The 25,615-nt window shown below is 45.7% G+C and overlaps 2 protein-coding genes across 2 annotated transcripts in view; one reads left to right on the forward strand and one right to left on the reverse strand.

The window, feature by feature from the left end:
* The window catches only part of Smr (nuclear receptor corepressor smrter), a 51,092-nt gene extending 27,918 nt beyond the window's left edge, over positions 1–23,174 (forward strand). Inside the window, exons 7-10 of the mRNA XM_017232510.3 lie at positions 16,203–19,305; positions 19,378–19,517; positions 19,584–20,346; positions 20,411–23,174. Of these exons, the coding sequence (XP_017087999.2) occupies positions 16,203–19,305; positions 19,378–19,517; positions 19,584–20,346; positions 20,411–22,412 (6,008 nt within the window). The 3' untranslated portion in view covers positions 22,413–23,174. The remainder of the gene's footprint in view (positions 1–16,202; positions 19,306–19,377; positions 19,518–19,583; positions 20,347–20,410) is intronic.
* Positions 703–3,026, reverse strand: LOC108119353 (insulinoma-associated protein 1). The gene is made up of 2 exons (XM_017232511.3): positions 2,503–3,026; positions 703–2,416 (listed from the first exon to the last, which is right to left on the reverse strand). The coding sequence occupies exons 1-2, from the start codon at positions 2,961–2,963 to the stop codon at positions 703–705; spliced, it is 2,175 nt and encodes a 724-aa protein (XP_017088000.2). The 5' UTR covers positions 2,964–3,026.
* Positions 23,175–25,615: the final 2,441 nt, after the last annotated feature.

The raw sequence follows: 25,615 nt of genomic DNA on the forward strand, positions 1-25,615 counted from the left end.
GTAAACGTCTTTTTTATTATGCAAGTGATTTAATTTAATTATTAAATTGCGCCAAGGATTGTTTACTTTCGTTTCCTTCCATCCTGGCTTTCAATCGCATTTCAATTCCATAAGGAAAGGTGGACCATTACATCACAAGAATTACACAAAAAGATTAATCCGATTAATCAATGACTTTTGTTTAGGTTTTAATATTTTATTTATTTTATAGCGAGGAAAAAAAAAAACATTTAGCTTGCTTTTGGGTGTGATTCTGTGTTTAGAAATATAAATTCGTAGATTTCGTTGCTTTGATTTGCGCAATTTTCTTACTTCTGGGTTGAATCGTCTTCTGTTGTTCTTCTTCGGTTTTTATGGCGACCGTGACAGTCTTACTTAAGGGCTTGCTCCTCTTCTCTGATGATCTTCTCTGGTTTTCCTGGCGACCGTGACTTGCTAGCTCACTTTAGGCTTCAGGATGCTGTTTTTATGGCGACCGTGACAGCTTTGTTGATCTTCTTTAGTTTTCATGGCGACCGTGACAGTCTTACTTACTTAAGGGCTTGCTCCTCTTCCCTGATGATCTTCTCTGGTTTTCCTGCCGACCGTGACTTGCTAGCTCACTTTAGGCTTTAGGATGCTGTTTTAAAGTTTTTATGGCGACCGTGACAGCTTTGTTGATCTTTTGTAGTTTTCATGGCGACCGTGACATCGTAGCCCACTTTAATCTTGATGTTGCTGCTGCTGTTGATCTTCTCCCGTTTCCATGGCGACCGTGACACTCGCAGCTGTTTGTTCCTTCTTGGAATGGCTGTTGTTGCTGCCGTGACTGGAGTTGCTGCTGTTGGTGTTGCTAGTGGCTGTTGATGCTGCTGCCGCTGCCGCCGCTTCGATTTCATCGGCATGACACATTTTGCGATGCTTGTGGACGAAATAGTAGCTGGGAAACTTGCTGCCGCACGTTTTGCAAGGATAGTACTGGACATTCATGTCCAAGGGACGCACCTCCCTCCTTAGCAAGGCCCCTCCACCACCACCAGCACCAGCACCACCCACTGAGCCTCCGGTTGGATTGTTGTTGGCAGCGGTGCCCGGGACACTAATGCCAGTGCCAGCCGCTCCACCCGATGCTGTTATTGAATTGCCTTCCAATTCCAGAGGTTCTGTCACCGCCAGGAGCAACTTTTTATCCGTTGTTGTGGTGGCAGCCGTGGTCAGGCTCAATGGATTCAGATGCCGTTTGGCATGCTTCTGGTAGCAGTACTGGGATTTAAAAGTGTGCTTGCAATAGACGCACACGTACAGCTCCTGGTGACTGGCGGCGGCCGAGGAGGCGGAGGAGGAGTTGGTGGACGTCGAGGAGGAGCTACCAGTTGATGTTGCATTCGAGTTGGCTTTCTGTTGTTGTCGGCTTGGGGTTGTTGTTGTGGTGGTGGTGTTGCTGATGGTGGTGGTAGTGGTGGCAGTGGCACTGCCAGCATCTCCACTGTTCTCGCTCTCCTCCAGCTGCTGCTGGCTCATCTGCCTCTGCTGGCTACTTATGGCCCTGGCCATTTGCTGATGAAACGAATAGCTGACACTCTGCTGGCTGCGATGTTGCTCCAAGCCAGTGCCACTCCCAGAGCCGGCGCCATGGCCAGGTACTCCTCCGTTCAGGTCCTCGGGCTTGTGGCCGTAGGCGGTGTTTAGAATCCGACGAAACCGCACCGGTCCATCGCAGCTGGCCACATCGATGATGAACTTCGAGGAGGAGCTCGAGGTCGTGCCGGTGCTTCCCATTTCCAGTTGGGCCGCCGGCACTGGAGCCCTGGCCACCTGTAGGCCATTCGAGGGCTTTCTGTTGCGGCTGGAGGAGCCCTTGCTCCGGGACTTGTCCTTTTTGTTGGTCGACGGCACCTTTTGGGGCTTTGGTGGGGCTGCTATGATGACCACCGGGGGTGGCGGGGCGGCCGGACTCGGCGGCTTCACATCCAGGCGCTCGATGTTGAGACTGCCGGCACTGCTCCCGGCCAAGGAGCTCACCACCGAGACATTGCAGTCCATGTCCACGTCCGGCTCCGGTTCGGCCTCGTTGTCCGTCACCGTGTTGCTGTCGATGAAGACCTCCACATCCTCGTCCTTGTCCTCGTCCTCCTCCGCGTCGTGCATGTAGTGGCCGAGGGATAGCGGCTCCTCCTGCTGCAGAGTGGCGCCCGGAGCTCCTCCAAAGGGGCACAGGGCCGTGGGATTCGGTGGCGGTGGTGGAGGATGCGGTGGCGGTGGCACAGCAGCAGCCGCCTGTGGCAGGGGCAGGAAACCGTAGTTGGGCAGAGTGGCCTTGCTGGGAATCGGACGGATGACCTTGGCGTTGCTGGGTGCGGGGGCCACAGGGCAGAGCTGGGCGGCCGGGGGATTGCCATTCAGATAGCCCTCGGTCTGGGCACGAGCCAGAAATGAGCTGTAATATTTTTAATTTTAATTTTTTAAATTAGTTTCTTAAATATTAAAAAAAAAGGTAGAACAATTTTTTGGAAAGAAACCCACCGACAGATCTCCAAGGCCCGGGGCATGTGCAGGACATGGGTGGCCAGCAGGACTGCAAAGATGTTGTCGACGGTCAGGTCGAGGTAGCCCGTGTACATGTACGTCAGGAGCGGAGCAAACTGATCCGCCGTAACATTGCTCAGATAGAGCAACAGTTCCCCCGTGGGCGTGGTCGTGGTGGTCGAATTGGCGTTGGCCGCCACCACAGCTGCCTCGTCCAATCGAATGGCGGATCTCAGGTATCCACTATGCATGCCCAGCACCAGAGAATGGGCCACGAAACGAACACTACTGCCGGGGGCAGGACCCACTTCCAGGATAACATCCGGTGGGGAACTCATCACCAAAGCAGAGGCACCTCCCGAGGCAGCTCCTCCGGCTGCTGCTGTTGCTGCTGCTATAGTGGAGCGACTGGAGGAACTGCTGCTGCTACTGCTGCCAGTTAGCCAATTAGTGAACATGCTTCTAGTGGCAAGTGGCAAGTGGCACGTGGCACCAAAATAACAACAACAAATAACAGAAAAAAAATAGACAACAACAAGAGTTGTAGTATTCCTGGATGCGTGATTTTGACGAAAAGTGAAGCGAACTCGGATCCCGAATCTCTGGACATATGTCCGCCGCGAACTCGGCTGTTGAACTGACGGCCGATGGCTTCACGTCTCCGGTATTTATACTCCCCGGCCGGAAAGCCAAACGCCGTGCCAGCACCACCACCACCCGCACCACTACCACCGCCACTGCCATCCAACAGTAACATCATCAGAAAGGACCTCGTTGTCCTTCGGCTTTCAGTCGAAAGGGATTCGCTGCAGGTCGTTGGGGGAGATGAGAATCTAGCCTTTTTGTAGCCAAAAAGGAAGCTATAAAAAATTAAAAAATTGAGGGAAAAATAATAGAACATTTTTTTTAAGGTTTTGGGAAAGAAAAAATAATTTTTAAAATCTAAAAACATTTATTGTTAATGGAATAAAGTATATATTATAGAATTCTACTTATTAGCATACATTTCGATGCTTTAATCTATGATAACTGAAGGTAACTTTAGAAAAATCAAAGATTTATCGAAAAAATCGAGAATCTTGGAAGGTTATTAAAAAAAACTTCTATTAACCTAAAAGGGGACTAGTTTCTTAAAGAAATTTTTAACTTATTAGAAGAATATCGAAAATTATTCGAAAGCAGCCGAAAGCCTTAGTAGCTATGGCTGCAACGCCCCCCCCTGTAGCTTTAGTTTTAACTTTAAGCTAACAGAATGTAAATAAATAAATAATATTCGAAAGTAATTTATAGTATCTCGAAAATATTTGAATATTTATATTGTATATATTTATATTATATATTATACTCATTCTATGGTTCTACTTAGAAGTTAGTGAAATGTTACTAGAAAATAATTGAAGATTTATCGAGAAAATTAAATAGTAATGCAAATGATATCAGGATACTCTTTAAAAATATATATATTCTCCGAAAACCACAAATTTGTCGATAAAAAGCCATATCTTAGTAGAAAAAATCCAAAGTTACATTAAAATAATGGAAATGTTATCGATAAAATGGAATATTAATCGAAAATGGTGTCAGGTTACTCTGAGAACTTAATGAGGCCAGAATTTATGGACAAGGAAATCGATTGTTAATAGAATAAATTCAAAGTTATCTAAAAGTAATCGAAAGTCATCGGAAAGATAGCATTAATTAATAGGCAATAATTTTTGAAGTGAATTTTTAATATATGTATGTATTAATATTTAATATATAGTTTAAATAACCCTGCTGTTCTATACAAATTCTGCTATGAATTCTTCTTCTAATCCCAATAATCCTGCCATTTTATCCTTGGCCTTTTTCAAGCTAAAAACCCCAACACTGACCATAAAGTCCTTTGCTTTTTTTATTGCTTTTTTGGGGTATGTTTAATTGGTTTGCATTTCTGTGGTTTTTTTTTTTTTGTGATTTTGATGCGGTTAAATTTTGTTGTTGTTGTAGGTTTTTGGATCCTTTTTTTTTTTTTTAGAGAGAGAGATTAACAAATATTTAAGATGCGAGCAAAAAAGTGTTGCCTATTTTTGAGGGCCCTTTTGCCTTTTGACCCAAAATGCAGTTTCGCGGTTCTTTTGAGGCAACTGTCTCTCACCCCCTCACCCCTCGCACCTCTCTCTTGCACTCACTTATCTCCTGCATGTGTCATTTGGGCGCTTAACAACTCTCTCTATGCAGGTGTGTGTGTGTGTGAGGCAGAGTGTGTGTGTGTGTGTGTGTGTTACCACCCGAAAATGTTGCCTCAATCGACTTAATTGATTTGTGGGCATAACCAGCACATATTTACACATACAGACATGCATATGTGCGTTCATGTTGATTTACTATGTGTGTGTGAGTGTATTTTACCTTATCTACCACTGTATGTGTGTGTGTGTGTGAGAGTCCTTCTTGTGGTCCTGCAGTTCGAATTCTCAATCAGCTATTAGCGTTTACCCAGAAATACCCTGGAATACTGAAAGGATCTTAAAGGATCTATCATTTTTGGGTTTTTAAAAGATTCTAAGATGAATTTTGTTTAAAAATCGATAAATATCGATAAATCTAGAGATGGTAATCAAATAGTTATGAAGGTTATTAAATAATATTATTATTTAAAGATTTATTATCTTTGATTTTATGGAATAAACTATATATTTCTTTTCGATATATATTTCTTTGCAAAACTATCGATTAATACAGAGTATCTAGAGCTCCGAACTTGTCTTTGGTCTCCTTTTTTCCTGCACTATTTTTCTAAGATTTCCATCAGCATACAAACCTAGTGGCTTTCCTCCCCCCCCTTTTTTTTTTGATGTGGCTTATTTGGTCATTTGGTTGGCTTTTAATTACCGTTACCGTTACCGTTGCTGATCGGTTTATTTGAGCAACCACACACCACCCCCTCGAACCGCCTCCCACCCGGAAATACTCCGAAAATACATAGATTATTTCCTATTTTTTTTTTTGGTTGCTTCCAGGAGGTGGAAAGTACAAGATTTTGGCTTGCCGATATGGCAATTGGTCAGTTTGTTGGCTTTTTATTATGTCCTTTTTTTATTGATAGGCTAATTTAATTAAGTCGCTTTTTATGCAGGGAGGACCTGCCTTGCATGCCATGCCATCTCTTTCGATTCGATTTAACTTCAATCAAGCGTTAACAATTTTAATTAAATTATTTCGAAATGTAATTATAAATGTGCGTCATGCATAAATTGTGTTATTAATTTATTTACCCACCCACTGACACAACAATTGCAATTACAACCAGAGACCAGCCAGTCTACTGGCCTGCCATGGACTCCTCCATGGCTGTTTCTGCTTCTGTTTCTGTTTCTGGCCGAGGCCAACTTTTTGAATAAATAATCACAACGTAGGCAAAAAATAAATTTCATAAATTGGCATTCAGCAGCGAGGAGAGTAAGCGAGTGAGAGGGCAGCACCAGTCGCATAAAAAAATATCAAAAAAAAAAACGAAAGGATAATAAAAAAAAAGGATAACAGTCGACGTTGACGTCGTCAATCTGTCAGATTTTAAATTGTGGCATTAATCCAGCGTAGTCGGTGTATTTTTTCAATACTACTGTTATCTTTTAAATTTATCGTTTATCGATATAAACTTTGATTTTGTAGTTAGGGATGAACTAAAATGTTTGACTATCGAAATAATCGAAAATGTCCTTGTTTTTCAGGCGAAACTTTTGAATATTTTTGCTATTTTTTGAAGTTTATCGTTTATCGATATAATATTTTCATACTTTCATCTTGTAGCTGGTATTTTAGCCTATCGAAATAATCGTTATATCGTATTTTTACTATTTTTTATTAATTTTTTAATGCCTTCTTTTCAATAACTTCAAAGATTTTGAAGTTTATCGTTTATCGTTTTAAGCTCTCATCTTGTAGCTGTTTAGGGATGAACCTTTTTTCATTTCTGCCTATCGAAATAATCGTTAAATCGTACGATTACTATTTTTTTTATTGCTCTCTCTCTCTCTCTCTGTGTTGCAAGTGGAACTGTGTCACTTTCAGTCGCCATGCAATTCAATTCAATTAATGAAACGGTGAAAAAGAAGCGTAAAGATGCCTCCATCTCTGGCCTCTTTCCCGTTATCCATCTCTCGCTCTATCTCTCTCTCTCTCTCTGTGTGTGTGGTGCCCCCTTGTCACTTTGCTCTCTTTGTGTGGGTTACACTTTGTGCTGATCTTTGCAGTAAGTTGGCAAATTGCCTGACAACCGGAAAACCAAATCGAAACAGCAACACTGCACTGAAAAAATATCGAAATATATTGCAGGTTATCGATTAATTATCGAATATAAAAGTTTTTTGAAAATTAAAGTTTAAAGTTGTTTAAGTTTTAGTTTTTATTTTTTCTAAAAAAACCAAGTATTTGATTTTTGTTCTCTTACTTTTTTTCTGTTTCTGTATTGCACACATACTCACCTGTCAACTGGCTTACACACACACACACACACACACATACGTAGTCTGGGTTTTGGCCATGTTATGTTGACAAGCAACTTGTGTTGTATGTTGCTGCTGTTGCTGCTCCATCTTCCATCCCTCGGCAACTGCAGCTTATCCCAGTTGGATTTCATTGTTTGCATACACTCCTCTCCCCCTTGCCTTTCTTCAGGGGGGGAGGGGATGGTGCTGGTATGCAGGACGAGTCAAAAGGGACAAACCTTTTATGACAATTAAAACATAATTGACGGTCAACATTAATAAACCAAACGCACACCGAAAAACAACAGTCGGAAAAAAGACAACAGAAACAGGCAGCAGAAAGCAAAAAGCAAAAAAGCCAAAGGATAACACAGCAGACAGGATGCAGGGTACAGGATATACACTGGGTACAGAATGTACAGGTTGCAGTTCAAGAAAAAAAAGATTAAAAAAAGGGGGTATTTTTCGAAAAAGAAATAAATCGAAATAATCGACTTCGATTAAAGAAAGAAAATATCGAACTTATAGCCTGAACATGGGTCTTTTTAAAAGTTTTTATACTTAATATTTTTAACAATATATTAACTATTATTTCCATACTTAAATATAATCAAATTAAACGGTTCTTTCTCAAAAAAATATTAATCGATAATTTATCGATAAAAAGAAATCATAACCTTAAAAGACTTTCAACAACATTTTTCAAAATAATTATCAATTTTTTTCCTCTGCAAACTTGATTTTGAAAAAAATGGAGAAAGTAAGAAAGAGATGGGCAAAAAATGGAGTGAAAGAGAGAGGTGGGAAAGAGAGGGGGGGATGAACAATCTGCGTTTTGCAATTGAACTTTTGGCAAAAGGGTGCGATGAAACGAAACGGAAGCTATAACGCACTAATCCCTGAAACCTTTCCCCCCCCCCAACACCCCCGCTTGGGGAGTTAGAGGAGCGTATGTCCTGCGTCCTCCCACCCACCCCCACCCCCTCTATTCTCGCACACAAATCAACAGCCATTTTGTGTTAGTTAAAAATTCTTTTTGTGTGTGTGCCGCAACAACAATCCACAAAAAAAAAAAAAAAAAGGAAAAACGCCAAAAACTAAATTTGAAAGCATTGAAAAGAGAAAGAATCTCACACTCCCTCCCACTCGCTCCCGCACACACTACCCAACACACTTTGGGCAATTAAACAGGCGACACTAGTGTGTTGTTGTTGTTTATTAATTTGTTTCATTGCATTTTAAGTGGGCCCACCCCCCTTTTTTTTGGTGTCTGCATTATGCTGATGGAAAGTAAACGCCATAAGAAGTGGTCGGTCAGTGGGGGTGTGGGGTATGGGGTGTTTGGGGAAATGCAATTTGATGTTTTCCGGCGGGTGTTTCGGTCGTCGCGGCCGCGCCTGTCAAAAAACCGGCGCACAAAAGTATGCAACTGCAAGCGGCTTAACTGACCAGAAGAGGAACGGACCCCCCCGCCACCCACCACCACCCACGGAAAAGTCACTTGGAAAAGCCATCGCACCTGCACACCGCCGTTTATGAAATTTTGAACAAAATTGAAATTACGCTAATTGTTTGGACTCGACTCGCGAGTGCTAGTAAAAGTGGCACTGAGAGAAATTAATAGAAAAAAAATATAAAACTTAAAATAATAAAGATTATATAGATTTCAAGACTAAGAACTAAGTATTTCCCAAAAAAAAAACCCAAAGAGTTGTAAAAAGAAAAGAAAAGAGAGGGAGATTGGGGTATAACGGGTTTTTGGGAGCAAAGCAAAAACAATTAGCGAATTTGATGAGCAAATCCCCGTTACACGCGTCCAAAAACCAGGCCCTGCTAATAGAGGGGAGCGAGAAAGGGGAGCGAGAGAAAAGAGGGGCTGAGAGGGTCTGTGAGTGGGAGAGAGCAATGCAGCAGTTGGTGCAGCTAATTAATAGACTTTTGTGTAAGTGTGTCTCAGGATTGCGGTTCTCTGTATGTGTGTGTGTGTGTGTTGGTGCATTCGTTTTGTTTGTCCAGCGCATTAGCCGCCAATTCGCTTTCGTATCCGCATTCAGATTCGCACATCCGCGCTGTAACATCCGATCTGGCTGCTGGCCTGCCTGCACCCCCCCTCTGCACCCACATCCGCAGCCAATTTGTTTGCCTGGCAGTTTGTCAGCGGCTCCCACTTTGGAACAGAGCGCGCGAGTGTGTTTGCTAATTAGTAAATCATAATTACTCACTCGCATTTCACAATTTGTAAGCCCAGCATTTCAGCCTGCCACCAACCAGCCACCAGCCTCTCTGCCCACCCCCATCCATTCATTGGCAGAATGGCAATCCAATCCATCCAGGTCCTGGCAATCCATCTATCTATCTGTTCGGCGAAAAATTCGCCATTCAACTGGGCCCCGGGTCGAGTGTTTTTGGCTATTCAGTGTGACAACTTGGCTAAAATTACACTTAAAAAAAAATTATGCTAAATTACTTTTTATTTTAATTTTTTTATTAAACTAAAATATTTATTAATTTTTATTTTTATTAATATTTTTTTTTAATATATTTTCAATTAAATGCAAGCAAGGTCCACCCTTTTCTTTACAAGTGTAACGGTAAACGCATCTTTCTGATTACCCCACAGGCAAATGCATAAAGAGAACAAGCGAAAATTGTCAATGGAGAGTTGGTAGGGGAGAGGGGGGCGGGACATATTTTGACAAAATAAGAGAAAGGGCTGGAGCTGGGTGGAGTGGGAGTAAGAGAAGGTGGAGAGGGGGGGTGGGGTGAAAAATATTAACCAGCCATTTCACGGCTTGGTTGGATTACCGTTTGTCAACAACGTAATGGGAATGAGTTATTTAATGCATTTGGGCTTTTCAACAAAAGAGTACAAAATGACAAATTCAAAGAGCTATGTAACTAAGAGAGGGAGAGCTTCAAAAACTGTTGCTTGCTTTAAGGCGCTGAGAAACTAATTACCAACTCAAACGGTAAACTAACAAAACCAACAACAATACGAAAAAGGCAAGACTAAAAGCAAGACTCGGCCTGAAAGAGAGAGTCCTTCCAACAAAAAAAAGCATGTAAGAAGAAGCAAAAGCCGGAAAGTCAACACCACACACACACGAAACTATGCTTCTCTGCTAATTATATATGTATAAGTAAGAGTGTACATGTGTGTCTGTGTCGGGGGGCTTTTTCTTTTTTCACTTTTCGCCATCTCTCCATCTCACTCGCACTCTGCCTGGCTGGCTGGCTGAGACTTTTGCTTACATATGTAATTAAATTGCTCAATTAAAATTGCACACCCTTTTGATTATCGCCAGCGCACTCACTCTGTATATCCATCTCGTTCTGGTTATCCAGCTACCTCGCTCTCAATTTTTGTTATTAATCAGAGAAAATCGTTGCCCAAAAAGCAAGGCTTAACTGGTGCACTGTAAAAAAAATAACTACATATATAAAAAATGATTAAAAACTAATAATCCTGTCGATTTTTGTCGATTTTAAAGATAATAATTTTTTGTTGCCTATTTTTTTGGGCTAGCTAAGCAGTTTCTTTCAGTGCTCTCTCCCCCATACACTTTCATACATGAAGCAACATGACGGCCACAATTGCCCGGAATAAAATATGCTTTACTTTTTTGTTGTATTTTCAATTTTCTTTTGTGATGCTCTGCTCCTGGCTGCCATCCTGCCGTCCTACTCCCTTTTATGGCCACCCACCCACCCACCTCTTCCTTTCGCTTGAGCCACGGCCGCCGCCATTGCCGCTGCCGCTGCCGCGCTTTTACCGTTAAATCAACACCATTTCGTAAATTAAAAGTGCCAAGCAAAGCGTTTGCGCTGCTGCCTCAGCCTCAGCTTCTGTTACAGCTTCTGCCACCGGAGCACAGCGTTCATATTAACTGTATTTACAATTATACGGTGTTCACTATCTGCTCGCTGGCTCCCCTCTCTCTCTCTCTCCCCTGCCTAAAGCTTACTTTCTTGCTCTCCTTTTTGCATATGTGCCGTGCCATAATTCCCGCTGCTCCATCTCGCTTTCACTCTTCGCCCCTTGGCCACCCTCCCACATCACTTACTCTCTCTCCCTCTCTCGGCTGCTCTTTGATGTTTGCACAAGTTCGAAACTGCGACTTCATCTTCTGCTGCTGCTGCTACTGCTGGCTGTGCATCTTCTTCTTCTTGTTCTTTGCCAACAACAAATTCCCCATGGTGCTAATTAGCGGTTGTGTCCTTCGTCCTGCGTCGCCCGCCGGCTGCCTTGGCTTTGCTTGCTCTTGTGCTGCGCCTTTTCTCGTATATTTTTTAATTGGCCGCTTTCTCTCTTTTCTTTCCGTTTTCTTTCACTTTATCCTATTGGCTTTGTTGCTTTTTCAATTGCTTCCATTTTTTAGGAATGGAATTTGATTGGATTTTGTGTTTTTTGATTTGATTTAGTAGATTAATAGTTTAAAAATCCGAATAAAAGATGGCATTAAATTGTCCTTTTGATATCCTTTTAGTCCTTCTATCACCCCAATCCCTTTTCTGTTGTTGTTTTCAATTGTCTAATTGAAAGTTAAATAAAATTTTTGGTAACTTGTGCAGAAATTTTGTGCTGCTGCAGCAGAGTCCACAATTCCAGTGGGAATTACAACGGGTGGGAAAGAGACAAAGGTAGGAAAGGACATGGTAGGACATGCTGGGGAACCATACTAAAGAGAGAGCGTGGGGGAGAGGACAGAGCGAGCAGGGATAAGCTCAGGTTAATTTCTGTTTACCGTTATTTGTTGGTCATGGCAAAACTATTTGCTAAAATGGTCGAAATTTAATTGCACAATTATAGAAATGCAAATTAAGGGGGGGTGTAGTGGAGAACGGAAATGGAAAAGGTTGATAATTGGCAAAAACAACTTGGAATTACTAGGTCAGCATCCTGAGCACACACACACACACACACACTCGCACACAAAGCAAATCACAACCACAAATAGAGACATTAGGCCTATCCCCCTCCCACACACACACACACACAAAAACACACACTTTTCTGTTACAACTCCCCCACCTATACTCTCTTTGCTCTCACTCCACAACACCACCCCCCACCCCCCTCATAGACCGCCTCAATATTTACTCTTTGTACTTGCAAAAGAAATTGTACTAATGGAATTATTTCATTTTCGAGAGAAGAGCGAACGAGATAGTCTACGGATCGTATACCAAGAGTAAGAGTGAGAAAGGCATAAAACAGAAGGAGATAGTGGGTGGTGTACTGGGGGGCAGGGTGGGTGTGTGCGTTACTTCTCGTTTTGTTTTGTTTGTCGTTTTGATTTACTTTTGGTTTTTTTTTTTTTTTTTTTTTTTTTATATATTTCTTTGCTGTGCAAATAACTCGCAATGTTCCATGTTCCACGTTTCATCGGTCTTTCCACAGCCTCCACCCCCTCAAGGTCTCATGGTCGTCCTTCTCCTTCTTCTTCTTCTTCTTCTTAGTGCTCTGTCTCCAAAGTCGCGAGTGCAGAAATCAAAGTAGAAAATTTAGCAAAGAAATCAACGATAGACAAGAAAGAAAATCTTCAATACACAGAGAGAAAAATAGGAAATTAGGGAATTAAAAATAAGAATTTAAGCTTTATAAAGTTTTAAACCAATTCTTAAATAATTTTTTCAAATTTAGTTATTTACCTGAATTTCCTCTATTTTTCTTACGGTGTTTAAAAGGAAATCAGAGAAGAAAAAATAAACCTCAAGCCCTACCGCCTACTGTCCGCTTTTCACTCTCTTACTCTCACCCCATTCTCTCCCGGAACACCACTTCCTCTGCCGCTGTCGATGTCGCTGTCGCTGTCTCTGGTGATGCTGCTGCTGCGGCCACTGTCGACGTCGAAACTTTTTTGTTTTCCTTTGGGGCGGTTCAAATAATTTTTTGACTGATTGAATTATTAATAAAATTGATCGAAATGCAAAGAGAACCACCGCCGCCATCGACGACGCTGCTGGTCAGCAAATAAAAAATAAAATAAAATAAAAGAAAAAGAAAAAAAAAATACCCAAACGGAAATTCATATTTTTTTAAAATATTTTTTTTTTCTCTTCACTTTTCTTATTTGTTTGTTGTATTATTTGATTGAATTACTTTAAAGCAATTGCAGTGGGGAATTTTGTTCTTGTTGTCCCTCATAAGTATGCTATGGAAATTGAGGTAATATTGGACATAAAAGGGGGGGGGGGGGGGGGGTGGGAGTTGGTCCTGTTGGGCCGAGTGGTTGTAGGTCACATTTAATTAACACAAAATTCCATTAATATGCATTAATTACAGATGACTTAATTTGGTTAAACATGTGTCCTTTTTTTAGTGTCCTTGTTGTTGTTATTGTTGTTGGGAAATCAATTGTCCAGGACATTTGATCGAAAAGGATACGAGATTCATCAAACTGATGGCCAGTAAATTATTAACTTTTAATGGCTTGGTAATAAATGGAGTTATTATCAAGGGGAGGACTATATAGTTATCATTTTGTATCAAAATTATCGATAAAAAATCGATTGTTGACCCGCAATAGAGCCTTCTTTTTAAAATTATTAAATCAAGTCCATCATAAATGTGAATTTGGATTTTTTTACGATTTATTTCCGCGGTCATTGTTTATTTTTCTTTCGGCCATTGCCAGCGAGAGCATAAAATATTTACCGAATATTTTAAAATCGAAATTAAATAATAAAAAAATAAAGAAAAAAGGGAAAACGAAACGAGGTTGGCTCGTGGCCTCCAACCCCTTTTGGCAACCCCAATATTGTTTCAGTTTTTTTTGTTGGGCGCCCCAAACGTTTTTATTAATTAATTTATTTGTTGTTGTTGGTGTTGTTCCACATACGGACATATTCTGGAAGCCCAATAAAAATTTTATTCAATTATGTGACTATTTTAAATACCCTACTAAAAAGTTAAGTTAATAATTATTAATTATAAACATTATTTAAACAAATTTAGGCTTGAAAATCTTTAGAAAATCTTGTTAAAATATAAGATTTAATAGTTATATTATAGGGTATTTAAAGTCTCTATATAACCTCTATATTAAATGTCATTTTGTATTGTTTTCAATTTGATTTACAACATTTTTTATTGGCTGTCCACTTATATGGTACACATTGTTGTTGATCTTTTTCTGGCTCGTGTTGTGTGTTACTGATATTAATATTAAATATTTATTTTGTGATTTTTATTTAATTTGCAATCTATAATTGCAATTTGATTGAGCTACACATTTTTTTCTTTCTCCCCCGATGAATATTTATGGCAATAAAATGTTGCCTACTTTTTTGGGGCATTCACGAGGCGGTTTTTTTATTAACTACCAGGCATACCACCCACTCTTTTTTTTTTTTTTAGCTTAACAATCAAAATTAAAATGAGTGCCTTATTAAAATTTTAACGCATGAAAAGCATACATATACATATTTTTGTAAAGTATTTTTTTTTTAAATAATTTTTGTAAAGGTTTTAGGGGGTTGTCTACTTTGATGTTTTTTTTTGTTATATTCCACTGAGAATTTTAAAGCATAAAAGAGAGTAAGAAAGAGAGCTAAAATTTCCCATTTTATTTAAATATTTTGGTTTTTTTTTTTGGATAGACTCGCAGGACTTTTATTTTAATTACATTGATTTTTGTTAAATGCCTTTATTGTTTGTCCTGCCTATCCACCTCCACCTCCTCCTCACTTGCTCTAGTTATAGCTCTCTCTCTCTCTCTCTTCATTCTATTTGCACATCATTAAAATTGTAAAATTATTAAAATGGCAAAACAAAAACTAAGACAAACACACGAACCTCCCCCTTTTTTTTTTGGTTTTCATTTCAAAAATATAAATACTCTATCCCTGGAGAATAAAAAATAAATATTTAAAAAAATTTTTTAAAAATCTTAATCAAACTTCAACTTGTAACTAATAATCTTAATGTTTTTATGATATTTTTTTTAAACGATTTTCAAGCCAATAATTAGTTCTTAGTCCTTGAGTCCTGGGAGTCCTTGAAAGCCACCCTCTCTCTCTTTTTCTGAAAGCGCTTTAAAATATTCAATTGGCGGCTGCTCATTATTTGTTAAGTGGCTTAATGAAAGCCACTCCCCCCCGCCCCCTACTTGCCAGCCTCTGTTCTTCGTCCTTCGTCCTTATTTCTCGTCCGATTTCTGATTCGTGATTACCTCTGCCACCCTCCACTCTTCCTGACCAGCAGCTTTAATTAAATCGCTTTTTTTAATGTGTTTGCATAACTTTTGCCTACACTCGGATTGAAAATTGAAACAAAATGCGCTTTCTAATTGGCAAATGAATTTAATGAAATGCCCAAGTCATACTTTTCAAGGACCTGAACAGGACTATTTGGTTTTTGGGTTTTGGGCTTGGAGTTTCCCTAAGGATTGATGGACAAATCGATTAGGGTATTCCGTTTAAGGACCTAATAAAAGTTGACTAAAATATAGACAAGCTTAGGGGCCAAGGACAAGCCTTAGAAAATGTGGAAAAAAATCGAAAAAATATTTTGCATCCAGATTTTGATGCAGATTGGTGGAGAATCGATCCACAAATCGATTGAGGTATTCCTTTCAAGAATCGGATAGAAATTGCCAGAGATATGGACATCGGAAGGTGTCCTATATGGAAATCGTGGATTCTGCAAGGGGTGGCCCAGGAAAATAGGGGAAAAAATCGAAAAAATATTTTGCATCCAGATTTTGATGCAGATTGGTGGGGAATCGATCCACAAATCGATTGAGGTATTCCTTTCAAGAATCGGATATAAATTGCCAGAGATATGGACATCGGAAGGTGACATATATGGAAATCGTGGATTCTGCAAGGGGTGGCCCAGGAAAAAGAGGAAAAAAATCGAAAAAATATTTTGCATCCAGGTTTTGATGCAGATTGGTGGGGAATCGATCCACAAATCGATTGAGGTATTCCTTTCAAGAATCGGATACAAATTGCCAGAGATATGGACATCGGAAGGTGACATATATGGAAATCGTGGATTCTGCAAGGGGTGGCCCAGGAAAATGTGGAAAAAAATCGAAAAAATATTTTGCATCCAGGGTTTGATGCAGATTGGCGGAGAATCGATCCACAAATATTTCAAGATACTCCCCTAAAGAATTAGATAGAAATGGGAAAAGATATAGCCATCAGAAGGGTCTAAAAAATCTTTAAATCTTAAAATTAAATTTAAATCATAATTAATTTTTTATTTTTTATTTTTAGATAAATTGGCGAGCTGCTTTGTGTGCAAGGCGGAGGCCTGCAACCGTACCCGCCCCCTGAAGAAGGGGCGTGGCCAGCAGTACGGCATACCGGACGAGACGATTCCGGCGGGAGCGCGGGTGTGCAACCCCTGCCAGTGCAAGTCGGTGCGGAGTCGGTATCCGCACTGTCCGCTGCCCACGTGCCCGAATCCCAAGGATCGGGCCCAGCGGCTGAGGAATATACCGTCGCGCCTGTTCGAGCTGGCGCCGGAGGTGAGGGACCCGGTGATGGCCGAGTTCCAGATACCGCCGCACGCCACGCGCTGCTGTTCCGCCTGTCTGATGCGCATCCGCCGGAAACTGGATCCGCAACTGAATCTCAACGATGCCGCCATGTTGGGCGGGCCCGGCGGCGGAGCCGGTGGCAGTGGTGGCCTCGGCGCCGGCAGCGGCAGTGGCGGCGATGAAACGGATGTCAGTACGTCCTCCTGCGATGAACGGGAACCGGGCGGCTCCGATACAGCATCCGTGGACAGCCCCGAGAACTTGCAGCGTCACAAATCCTTGACTTTGGTGAAGCAACAACAACAACAGCAGCAGCAACAACAACAGCAACACTTGCAGCAGCAGCAGCAACAACAACAACAGCAGCAACATCAGCAACAACAACAACAACAGCAACCGTTGTCGCAACCTCAGCCACCACCGCCGGCGCCGCAGCAGAAATCATCGTCGGGTGCGGCCTCGGCCACGCCCCTGATCATAACGCCCACCCGGAAGGCGACCGGATCGGACAACGAGCGCCTGCTGCCGCCCGCCGCCGGCCAGGCGCCCAAGAAGCAGAAGACCAGCGAGGAGTACGACTCGTCGGCCACCGAGACGGCGGACGAGGAGAACGAGAACTCGCCGGCGAACCGGCAGAGTCCCAAGGTCCTGTTCCCCAGCAGCGGTGGCGCCGGGGCCGGTGGCCATGCCAACAATGTGGCTGGCCTGCAGCCGCCCGTGGTGGTGCCGCTGGGCGCGGGAGGACAGCCGGGACAGCAGGCCAACGGACCGATGGGTATGCGTCGCGAGGCGGTGAACAATGTCCAGGATTGTGTCTACTCGGTGATCGAGAGATCCCTGAAGCACAAAGCACCCCAGCCCAAGGGAGGATCTGGCCAAGGACAGGGACAGGGACAACAGCAGCAGCAGCAGCAGCAGGGATCCGGAGGACAGCCCGTCCAAAGCCAGTCCCCGTCCCAGCAGCAACAGCAACAATCGGCCAACAACCTGGAACGGAAGGAACTGACCATTGTCCGGGAGTACCGACAGGATCCGTCGGGTATATTGAAGCAGCAGGGCGGCGGAGTAAGTGCATCGCCCACTTCCCAGGCGGGCAGCTTGCCGCACGGCACCTCCGTGCAGAAGCTGGGCAGCAGCCGCTCCGGCCCGCCGCCTACCAGCGGCAGCAACAACGGCACCACCAGCGACTCCAGCCTGGCCACCCTGTCGGTGGTTAATCCCCACCTGGGCGTGGGCCTCGCCCATCCCAGCCTGATGGGTCACGGCGGGGTGGACAAGGCCACCATAACGCCGGTGGTGAAGGGCGGCTCGGGCGCCAGCAAAGGTGGCACCACGCCGACCCCGCCGGAAACCATCATCTACAACGTCCCGGCGGCTCATCCGCGCTCGGTGCACGGCGCCCACCCGTCGCAGCATCTGCAGCATGCCCCCCACCCGGTGGTGCATCATCCGGTGCAGCAGCAGCAGCAGCAACAAGTGCAGCAACAGGTGCAGCAGCAGCAGATGCTCCAAGTGCCGGAGCCGGAGCCGCAAACCCTGGACTTGAGCATCAAGAAGCCACCCCGGGACGGGCATTCGCCGCATACGGGTCCGGGTGGTGGCGGCTCCTCGTCGATCGCCTCGTCCGTCTCCTCGGACCGCCACCATGTGGCGCCACCGACCATGTCCAGTGCCATGAAGCACATCGTCCGCTCCACGGGCATGTATCGCGGCGAAGTTCCGCCCCCCAACTCGTATCTGTATCCCCAGCCGCCGCCCCATGGCGTCCTGAAGGCCACCGGCGGTGTGGGCGTGGTCCCGGGAGTGGGAGTGGTGCCGGGTGTGCCCGGCGGATCACTCTACGTGCAGCCGGGGCCAGTGCCCATCTCGATATCCGGACAAGGGCAGCTGCCACCGCGGGCCGGGCAACCGCCGCCGGCACAGCCGCCTCCGGGCCGGGGCGGAGTGGGTGTGAAGGGAGCACCGCCGAAGCTGAGTCCCCAGCAGGCCCACCATCCCATGCATCCCTCGCAGCAGCAGCAGCAGGCCCAGCAGCAGGCGCAGCAGCAACAGGCCGCAGCAGCGGCAGCCGCCGTGGCCAATGCCCAGCTGCTGGCCAAGAGTGGCTCCATCACCCACGGCACCCCGGCGAACAGTGCCCAGCAGCAGATCATAGTCCATGCGGCAGCAGTGGCCGCCGCAGCAGCCGCCTCCACGCCCTCCATGCTGAGCCCCAAGTTCGAGGGGCTCGTCCAGCGCCAGACAACGCCGGACGGTGGCCCGGGATCGGGCGGCTCCGGCGGCGGCAGTGGCAGCAACAAGCACGGCTCCATCACCCAGGGCACGCCCCTCCACATGCCGCCCCACCACCTGGAGAGCAAGCGGGCCTACGAGTTCTACAAGAGCTCCTCGCGTCACAGTCCCGCCCAGCAGCCGGGCTCCCAGCAGCAGCAGCAGCAGCAACAGGTCCTGCCGCCGCCGCCGCAGCAGTCCTCGCCGCAGGCACCGCCCCCGCAGGGCTATGGCGTGGGCGTGGGCTCCCCCTACGCCCGCTCGCCGTTCGGCGGAGTCGTGGAACAGCCACCGGTGCTGAGCACGCGCCAGATTGTGATGAACGACTACATCACCTCGCAGCAGATGCAGGGCCAGCAGCAGCAACAGCAGCAGCAGCGCAACATGTCGCGCGGCAGCAGCGCCAGCGGCGGAGGTGGCGGCGGCTCCGACAAGGAGTCGCCCTCGCCCCGCAACAGTGTGGGCAGTGCCGGCGGCTTCGGGGGCTATGGCGACAAGGATCCAGCAGGTCCCAGGGGCCGGCCAGAGTACTCGAGTCGCGCCTCCCCAGCCGACCACGCCAACAGGTAAGCCTTCCCCTCCCAGTTGTCCCAGTTGTCTCCTCCGAGGATCAGTTCTAATGGTTATCCCGTTTCCAGCACTCCCAGTCCACATCGTACGCCACCGCCACAGCGCCAGGGCGTCATCCAGCGGCACAACACCGGCTCCAAGCCGCCATCGCCAGCAGCTCCGCCCCCAAGCCGGATGCACATTGTGACTCCCTACCAGTATACTCAAGGTAGGACCGTAGCCTAGTTTCTCTAGAGGATTCCAGCTAATCCCCCTCTGTGTTTGTGTCTTCCAGCCGGCCACGATGCCTTGGCCTCGTTTGTGGACGTGGCGGTGCAGCAGCCCCAGCTGCCAGTGCCCTCCCAGAAGGACGACAAGTCGCCGGGATCGGCTCAGGGCCCGGGACCGGGTCCGGGGCCAGGTCCTTCGCCGGGCGGACCTTCGGCTCCGCCACCGCCACACGCTCTGGTGGGTGTGGGGCAGCCACCGCCACCCCCGGCCGCTCACCACGAGCTGTCCCGGTACCGGGATCTGGCCATGCAACAGCACATGGCCGCCGTGGTCCACCAGCAGCAGCTGGCGGTCCAGGCCCAGCACCAGCAGTACCGCCACCACCTGAGCGCCGCCCACGTCGACCTGCAGCGGCGCATGGAGCAGGCCAAGCGCGACCAGCGCCAGCAACAGCAGCAGCACAACCACGCCCTGGAGCAGCGCGACCGCGAGATCCTCCAGAGCCAGGAACGGATGCAGCGGGAGCGGGAGCGGGAGCGGGAGCGGGAGCGCGAACGAGAGCGCGATCAACAGCGTGAGCGGGAGAGAGAACAACGCGAACGCGAGCGGGAAAGAGAGCGCGAGCGCGAGCGCCGGGAGCAGGATCGGGAGCGGCGGGTGGTGGCCGAGGAGCGGGAGCGCGACAGCCGGCGCATGGAGCGCATGTTCGGCGGCGGCGTGGTCACAGCAGCCGGAGCAGGCGGCGGAGGACCACCGCCCGGACACTACATACGCGCCGCGGTCCCCGAGCCGGGTCCACCACGGTCCATGCCCGACCGGGAGAGAGAGTGAGTATCCCCAGGTGTCTCCTCCAGATTCAAGACTAACTATCGTTATTCCCCCCCCCCACAGCTATTACCGTGCCGCCCACGGCGGTCCCCCGGCGGAGGATGCGCCTGGCCAGCTGAGTGCCCAGAGCCTGATAGACGCCATCATCAAGCACGAGATCAACCGGACGAACGACACCACCGGAGCGACGGTTCGCTCCGAGTTTCCACGCCCCTCGCCGGCATTCGCCAGCCACGCTCCGCCGCCGCCGCCCCGCTCGTCGGCCGGGCCCGGGGTGCCCGGTGGCGCCGGCACCCGATCCTCGCCGGGCAATGTCCTGCATCCGCTCTTCTTGCGCGATCACCGGCAGGCCCACGAGGCCGGCGCAGTGTCCCTGCTGACGGCGGAGAACAACGGCAAGCCCAGCTCGTCCAGCTCACCCAACGTGATCAACATCGATCTGGACCAGGAGCGCATCTCGGCGGCGGCGGCTGCAGCAGCGGCAGCAGTGGCCCATCAGCAGCAGGGCGCTCCGCCGTCCTCCGGCCCGGGCGGACAGTCGCGCTCCGTGCACGGACACGTGCGCACGCCGACCTCCCAGGCGGGTGGTGGGGGCGCCGGTGGAGCACCACCTGGCTCCCAGCAGATACACACCAAGAGCATCACCTTCGGGGAGCTCACCGACTCGATAATCACCAACGACTACGGCACCAGTCCGCACCTGCGACCGACACCCCCATTCATGACCTACATGCAGGAGCCGCAGCCGATCCTCCTCGACCGCTGGAAGCCGAACCGCCGCATGCAGCACAAGGCCGAGGATGGCAAGCAGCAGCAGCAGCAGCATCCGGGCGGCAATCCGCCGGGCGGTAATCCGAGCGGCGGCTCAGCTGGCGGATCGAGCGGCGGACGCGCCAATACCCCCGGAGAGGATGGCCGGAACATCATACGGATGCCCCAGGCAGTCAGTCCTCGGAAGTACACCCACGAGCTGATGTTGCATCAGGTGCTGGCGGCCACGGCTGCGGCGCCCGGACACTACTTCCCGCCGGCACCGCCCGGCTCGGTGGTGGGACGTGTCGGAGCGCCCATGCCGCCGGACCAGCGTGGCGGACCTGGTGGCGGTGCTGGACCGCCGGGCAGCGGAGGTGAAGGCCCACCCGGCGGAGGACCCGGCGGCGGGGCAGGCGGCGGAGGTGGCGGTGGATCCACCAACATCGATAACTATGTCAAGAACCGGATAGCCGAGGTGATGCGCGACGACATCTGCTACGCCAAGACCCGGATTGTGGAAGTCCGGTCCGAGGACGAGGTGACCGCCGATATGGTGGCCGCCGCAGCCGCCCACCAAACGCACGCCTCGGCGATGCACGCCGCTCATGCCGCCCATGTGGCGCACGCAGCCCATGCCGCACACGCCGCCGCCTTGGAGCAACAGCATCGCAGCAAGGCGGAGCCGCCACCGCCGGAGATCAGTGTCTCCCGGAAGACGCCCAATCAGTACGAGGTGGTGGACGCCAGCGGCCGGCGTTCGGCCGGAGGAAGTAGTGCCGGCAGTGGCGGATCCGTGTCCGTGTCCGTTTCGGGGGCCAATAGCCACCATTCGCCGTACCATCCACCACCCACGGCCTATGCCCCCAACACCTACGCCTTCCCGTACAGTGCTCTGACGGTGCCGAGTGCCGCCGGCGGTCTGCCGCCCCCGCAGCCCCTGCAACTGGCCGCCCACCAGGTGGTGGCGCCGCCCGGGCACATCAGCAAGGCGGCCAAGGCGGCCCTGGCCCTGAGCGAACTGGGCGCAGCCGGCGGTGGCGTCTCCCTGGTAGTGGGTGGTGGAGCTGGCGGTGGTGGCGGACCTCCTGGCGGCGGGCCGGGCGGTATACCGGGCGGCGGCAGTGGCGCTGGAGGTCCTTCGGGTGGCGGCGGTGGTCCCGGAGGACCCGGTGGTGTCGTCAATCCCGTATCGGTGGCATCGGTGGCAGCCGCTTCCGCAGCCACAGCGGCCGCAGTGACAGCCGTGTCGGCGGCCAGTGAACCGAAGCCTCTGCTGTCCTCCAAGTACGAGGCCCTCAGCGACGAGGATTAGTTGTGACTGCCGGCGTCTTCGTCGGCGTCGGCCACGCAGTCACACCTGCGGTCAGTAGGAGTAGGAGGAGGAGTACCACCCCAGCCCATGGTGGCCACCAGCAATGCCAGTCTAGTGTATGGATATCCCAGCTATCGCCGCCACTCGCAGCCACAGTTGCATCCGCAGCCGTTGTCGCCGCATCGCTACCAGGCCAGTGTCCTGCCGCCGCCACTGCAATCCCAGCAACAGCAACAACAACAACAACATCATCATCCAGCGCATCAGCAACATCCGCATCCGCATCAGCAACATCCGCATCAGCAACATCCGCACCAGCAGCAGCAGCAGCGAAGCTTGTATTATGCCAGTGAACATTATACAGGAGGCGGCAGCAATCCTGGTTACTACTAGCAACATGCAACATGCAACATGCAACATGCAACATGCAACATGCAACATGCAACTACTTCTAGAAACCAATATAAGAGCGTAACTGGGTGAGTTATAAGAGCAACATGCAACAAATATGAGGAAAATATGCAACAAGCAACATGCAACATGCAACATGCAACATACAACACTGAAAGTAGGCTACCACTTAGTATAAGCGATTTAATTAATTAAAAACAAAACAAAAGAAACATTTAAAAAATTACCCAAAAATTGTTGGACAAAAAGCCCTATTATGAACTATTATGTAAAAAAAAAAAAAACAAAAAATATATACCAAGGGCTTTAAAACAAATTTAAATTATAATACTAAAAAAAAAATAGAAACAAGAGGTAAAATGGAAAAAGAAACCAGAAACACAAGAAAGTGTAAGAGAAGGAGACAGCGTAAGCGAGAAAGGGAGAGGTGGCAACTAAATTTTAAAAAAATTAGCAAAATATTCATTCATAATTATACATATATTTGGACTTTTTTATACATTATATCCAGCCTATTTTAATTTTAACTCAATTGTACAATTTCACATTTTATTTAGTCAATTATTTTTTTAAACAATAAATATATTAAAATTATGTTATACTTTTTTTTAAATTAAAAAATTCAATTATATTGTAAATTCAACAAATTGTAATATTTAACAAAAAATTGTACAAATTTTGGAAATTCTTTTTGAAGGTTAAAGGTTGCCTTTTCCCGGATCCTTAACTGGAGCTCTCTTCGAAGCCAGATTTCAATATTTAACTGTGTCGTTTTTTTAAGTGTACATGTGATTTGGTGTCCTGTATGTGTTTGCGTGTATGTGTGTGTCCTGTCGCTCTAATGTAGCTCTAACCGCTCAGTATCCTGAGTCCTTGTCGGATTGTAATAAAAACTGAAAAATGAAAAACCGGAAAAATGAAAAATATAAATAAACACACACACACACCTATAAATATACAATACACTTGAAAGAATAAAGAGTAAAACAAAAGTATATATATATATATATATAAATATAAAAACACACTGTTGGGCTGTTCTTAGAGAAAAAAAAAATATTAACAAAAAAAAAAAGAAAGAAAAGAAAAACATAAAATGAGAAACAAGTAAATATATATATATACATTAACTATAGGTGACTTTAAAAAAAACATTATTTAAACGACTTTTTGTAAATTTCATAAAACTGCGCATAAGTTTAGCAAAACATCATTTTAATCGATTATATCCATACAAGAATATATATATATATATATAAATTAATATATATATATACTTACTAAAGTTGTACTATTATTCAATTAGAAATATGTATATGTAATTTTTTTTTTTTGCTATTTTTATACGCAAGATCTAATTTATGGAGCATTATTGTGTTTTTTATCCTCCTCCTAAAACAAAAACAAACAAACAAAAGCTATTGAATTATTTACGTGTAATTGTTAAGATAATGAAAATTTCGATGTAAGTAAAAAAAAAAAACAAAACAAAAAACAAACCCAATATATATGTATGTAAAAAAAAAAAGAAGGAAACAACAAGAAAATTATACCATTTATGTATGCATTCATATATTTATGTCATTACGGTCTATATGGATGTATATGTATAGGTGTGGATAAAAATATATATATATATAAATATATATGGGATATATACATACGCATATTTTTTATAAAACATTACGTCTTACGAAACAGTTTTAGTGTTAGCTACTTTACTCTTAAATTCGTTTTTTTTTTGTAACTTATTTTTTTTTTATATATATACATCTATGCAAACGTGAAACCAATTTAAAAACGAAAAAAAAACGTGAACACAAAAAAATATAAATATTTTTAATACATAATGAAACTAAAAAGAATAAAGAAAACCATCTATATATATGTATACATATATATATAAATATAAAATAAACAACAAACGCTAAGACTTATTCAACAAAAAAACAAAAATTGTAAAATATTAACAAACCACACATACATACTATATGTAAAAGCTAATGCCGCTAAAAGAAAGTAATGATAAAGATATTCGAAGGCGGAAATAGAAACAAAAAACGGAAACGGATATGAAATACAAAAACCCGCAAAAAACGCAACTCTGGCCGGCAGAGGAGCAGCTACGTTTTAGTTTAGAGCAAGAAGCGTTTTTTTTTTATAAATATATATATATATATATATATGAAAATTATAAAACAAAAGTAAAGAAACAAATTCTATATATATATACAGAAAATTTTACAAAAACAATATATATATATATATAAATATAATAAATGTATGTAAAACGGCAGCATAATAACTAACAGAATAACTGGAACCCGAGGATCGATCGGAAAGGATACAAAAAAAAAATGGAGATTACGGATCGGAGCGACCGGAGCCGGAAATGCTGAGACACGCCCACACAACGAAAGAACTGCCGCTGTCGCCCCATCCGATCTCCCTGTTTCCCTCGATTCGAATAGTGAGCACTTTCTATACATATAATATATATATATATAAATAAATGATTATTGTATGAATAACCGAATTTTAAGGCTGGTCGCATTACAAATTAAACAAAACAAAAAAGAATAACGCCGGCTAAATGAATGTAAAACAAACAAAAAGTAAGTGTATGCACAAAATGTGCCCTGAAAAACAAACAACTAAAATTCGCAAAATTTGGATAAACTTATTCATCTTTTTTTTTTTGGTCAAGCCCCTCTGTTTTATCAATTCAATTCGATATGAAACAAAAGAAAAAGAATTCAAAATCCAGATGAATAAAAACAGTTTTTGAGTGC

This window comes from Drosophila bipectinata, chromosome XL, assembly GCF_030179905.1.
Source record: "Drosophila bipectinata strain 14024-0381.07 chromosome XL, DbipHiC1v2, whole genome shotgun sequence".
Classification (NCBI taxonomy): domain Eukaryota; kingdom Metazoa; phylum Arthropoda; class Insecta; order Diptera; family Drosophilidae; genus Drosophila; species Drosophila bipectinata.

Coding starts and splice junctions, on each gene's coding strand:
- LOC108119353 (XM_017232511.3), bottom strand. CDS start 2,963: ATGTTCACTAATTGGCTAACTGGCAGCAGTAGCAGCAGCAGTTCCTCC. Junction 2,417..2,502: donor CGGGCCTTGGAGATCTGTCG/GTGGGTTTCTTT, acceptor AAAATATTACAG/CTCATTTCTGGCTCGTGCCC.